The sequence below is a fragment of the Cannabis sativa genome, chromosome 1 (genome assembly GCF_029168945.1).
Source record: "Cannabis sativa cultivar Pink pepper isolate KNU-18-1 chromosome 1, ASM2916894v1, whole genome shotgun sequence".
In the NCBI taxonomy this organism is placed as follows: Eukaryota; Viridiplantae; Streptophyta; class Magnoliopsida; order Rosales; family Cannabaceae; genus Cannabis; species Cannabis sativa.
The window spans coordinates 69,538,078-69,540,217 of record NC_083601.1 but is presented as its reverse complement, the minus strand read 5'-3'; the positions used below and the strand labels follow the sequence as shown (position 1 = coordinate 69,540,217).

At 50.1% G+C, this 2,140-nt stretch overlaps 1 protein-coding gene across 1 annotated transcript; it reads right to left on the bottom strand.

The window, feature by feature from the left end:
• Positions 1-564: 564 nt before the first annotated feature.
• On the bottom strand, positions 565-2,140 carry LOC133035674 (uncharacterized). Its single transcript, XM_061111767.1, has 3 exons — positions 1,207-2,140; positions 879-1,118; positions 565-806 (listed from the first exon to the last, which is right to left on the bottom strand). The coding sequence occupies exons 1-3, from the start codon at positions 2,105-2,107 to the stop codon at positions 565-567; spliced, it is 1,383 nt and encodes a 460-aa protein (XP_060967750.1). The 5' UTR covers positions 2,108-2,140.

Here is a 2,140-nt window from a genome sequence, read left to right as displayed (position 1 = left end):
ACAAAAGTGAAACTAAGATAGAAAATAATCAAGCGGCGGGAGTAGTCTCATCGGGAGCGGCCTCATCCACGATCTTGCTCACAACTTCATTCTCGACCTCCTCGGCCTCGCGCTCCCTCGATTTCATCCGGAAGGTTGCCTTGAGTCCGGTAGGAGACATCGAGCGAAAGGCTTCAGCCATTTCGGCGGCTTCATCTCCAAGCAGCGAGAAGTCGAAGTCAGGGACCTTAGAGAGAGTAGTATAAATGTAATCAGACACAGCCTGATCATACTGTTTTTTCCCACTCTCTCTCTCAGCCTCTAAGTCGCGAGCCATCTCGGCGATCGTGTCCTGCGACTTCTTGAGCTCGAGCTCCAACTCGTTCTTTGGCCCCGTTGGCTTCCTCGAGCTCCTTGTGAAGTTCCTCCATCTTGGCCACCTCCTGCTTCAGCCTCTTTATGTTTTCCTGAAAATGGGCATTCTGCCTCTTCAGCGAGTCAATTTCCTTCGAAGGCGTGGCCACGGCTTTCATAAACAAAGCCACAGATTGTGCGGCCAGTTCAGTTGATCGAGAAACAAGTTCCTCATAAGGAATCTCGGCCAGTAATTTTTCCCCGCATAGCCGGGAAGTCGCGAGGACGAACCGGAGAATCAATGACAACCTTCTTCCCCTTATCCCGAGCGGTCTTGGCCAACTTCTTGGAGGAATGCAGCCGAGCGAAGTCATCACATCGCTCTTCCTCTTCCGTGCGACGGCGGTGAAGATGCCGTGTCCCACCCTTTTGCTTGATCTTCAGGACAGGGGCAGACTTCAGGAAAGTCATGTCTGCAAACATAAAAGACAGATAAGTAAAAATCACGACTCTACTCATCACGTTATAGCGAAAGGACGAGTTACCTGAAGTTTCTCGAGGAGTTTGTTTGGAAAGCCGTTTATCTATCCGCTCCTGCTGTCTCTCAGATGGTTCTTTATATACTGGCTCCCGTTGAAGACTCGCGTTCTCAGGGATCAGTTTGTGTTCTCGCAATTTGGCAGTCGTACACAGCAATCGCCAGTCGCGATCTTGTACCGGAAGACTCCCGAGAATTTCAGCTACCCCCTTTTTATGAGCGTTAAGCGTTGGTCGAGCTGGTCTATCTGCGATGCCAACAAAAGAACGAGTTAGCAAAAGATCTCGAAAAACAGAGTAACAAACTTTATCTAAGTCAACAAATGTGCGACATACTGGGTCTGCGATTAAAGTCGGTTCTGATCCCAGGAACCTTAAAAACATAGAACCATTTTGACTTCCAATCACCCATATTCGAAACCATCCCCTCAACCCCGTTGATTTCAGAAGTCGCCCATTTACTAAAGCAAAAGAAGCCGTTATGAAGGCCCACGCTCTTTATGTCATAAAAATAACTAAATTCCTCTACTGACGGAGCTCTATGGGCGTACTCCATGTACATCGCATAGAAGGCTAGAACAGTGCGATAACTGTTGGGTGTTAGCTGAAAAGGCGATACGTCATAGCGTCTAAGAATGGCTGCGACGAAAGGATGAAATGGGACGGTTACACCACATCGAAGAATGGGTATTGAGATGACCACGTCCTCCGTGGGGATGATCGCAGGGTTGGTGAACGGAAGATGCGCTCTCTGAGAGGGTTTGGGACTTTGAAACGCAAGCCGCAACAGATTTAACCTCACAAAAGTGGTGAAGTCAGATTTGACGACTCTCGAGACTAGGTCTTCGCATGAGAAAGGCTCGTTCAGTTGGGAGTCGTCAACCGAGTCCGTCCCGCTCCCTTCCGCTTCCTCTTCTTCCCCACCTGACTCGCGGACTGGAGTAGTCCATCCCTCCTCCACCTCCTCGACCTCGATGTCAGGAGCCTGCCTCGTACGGATGAGGTAGTCGCGAGCTGACACTGTGGATTCGCTATCCCGGATATCGATTGCCCCAGGTTCGGTAAGCTCCCGTACCATCTTCTCGATCTCCACAGAAGACATAGGACCTAACTCTATCTCCGCGGCCTCCATTTCGGAGATGTCCGTAGGGAGAAAACTGTCCCTCTCCTGGTCCGATTCCCCGTCAAAGGCGCGACCTCCTGATCCGAGCTGCTGGCTATCCGATAGATCGCTCATCTGAAAGATACAAGATCTTTTCAGCGTGATGAA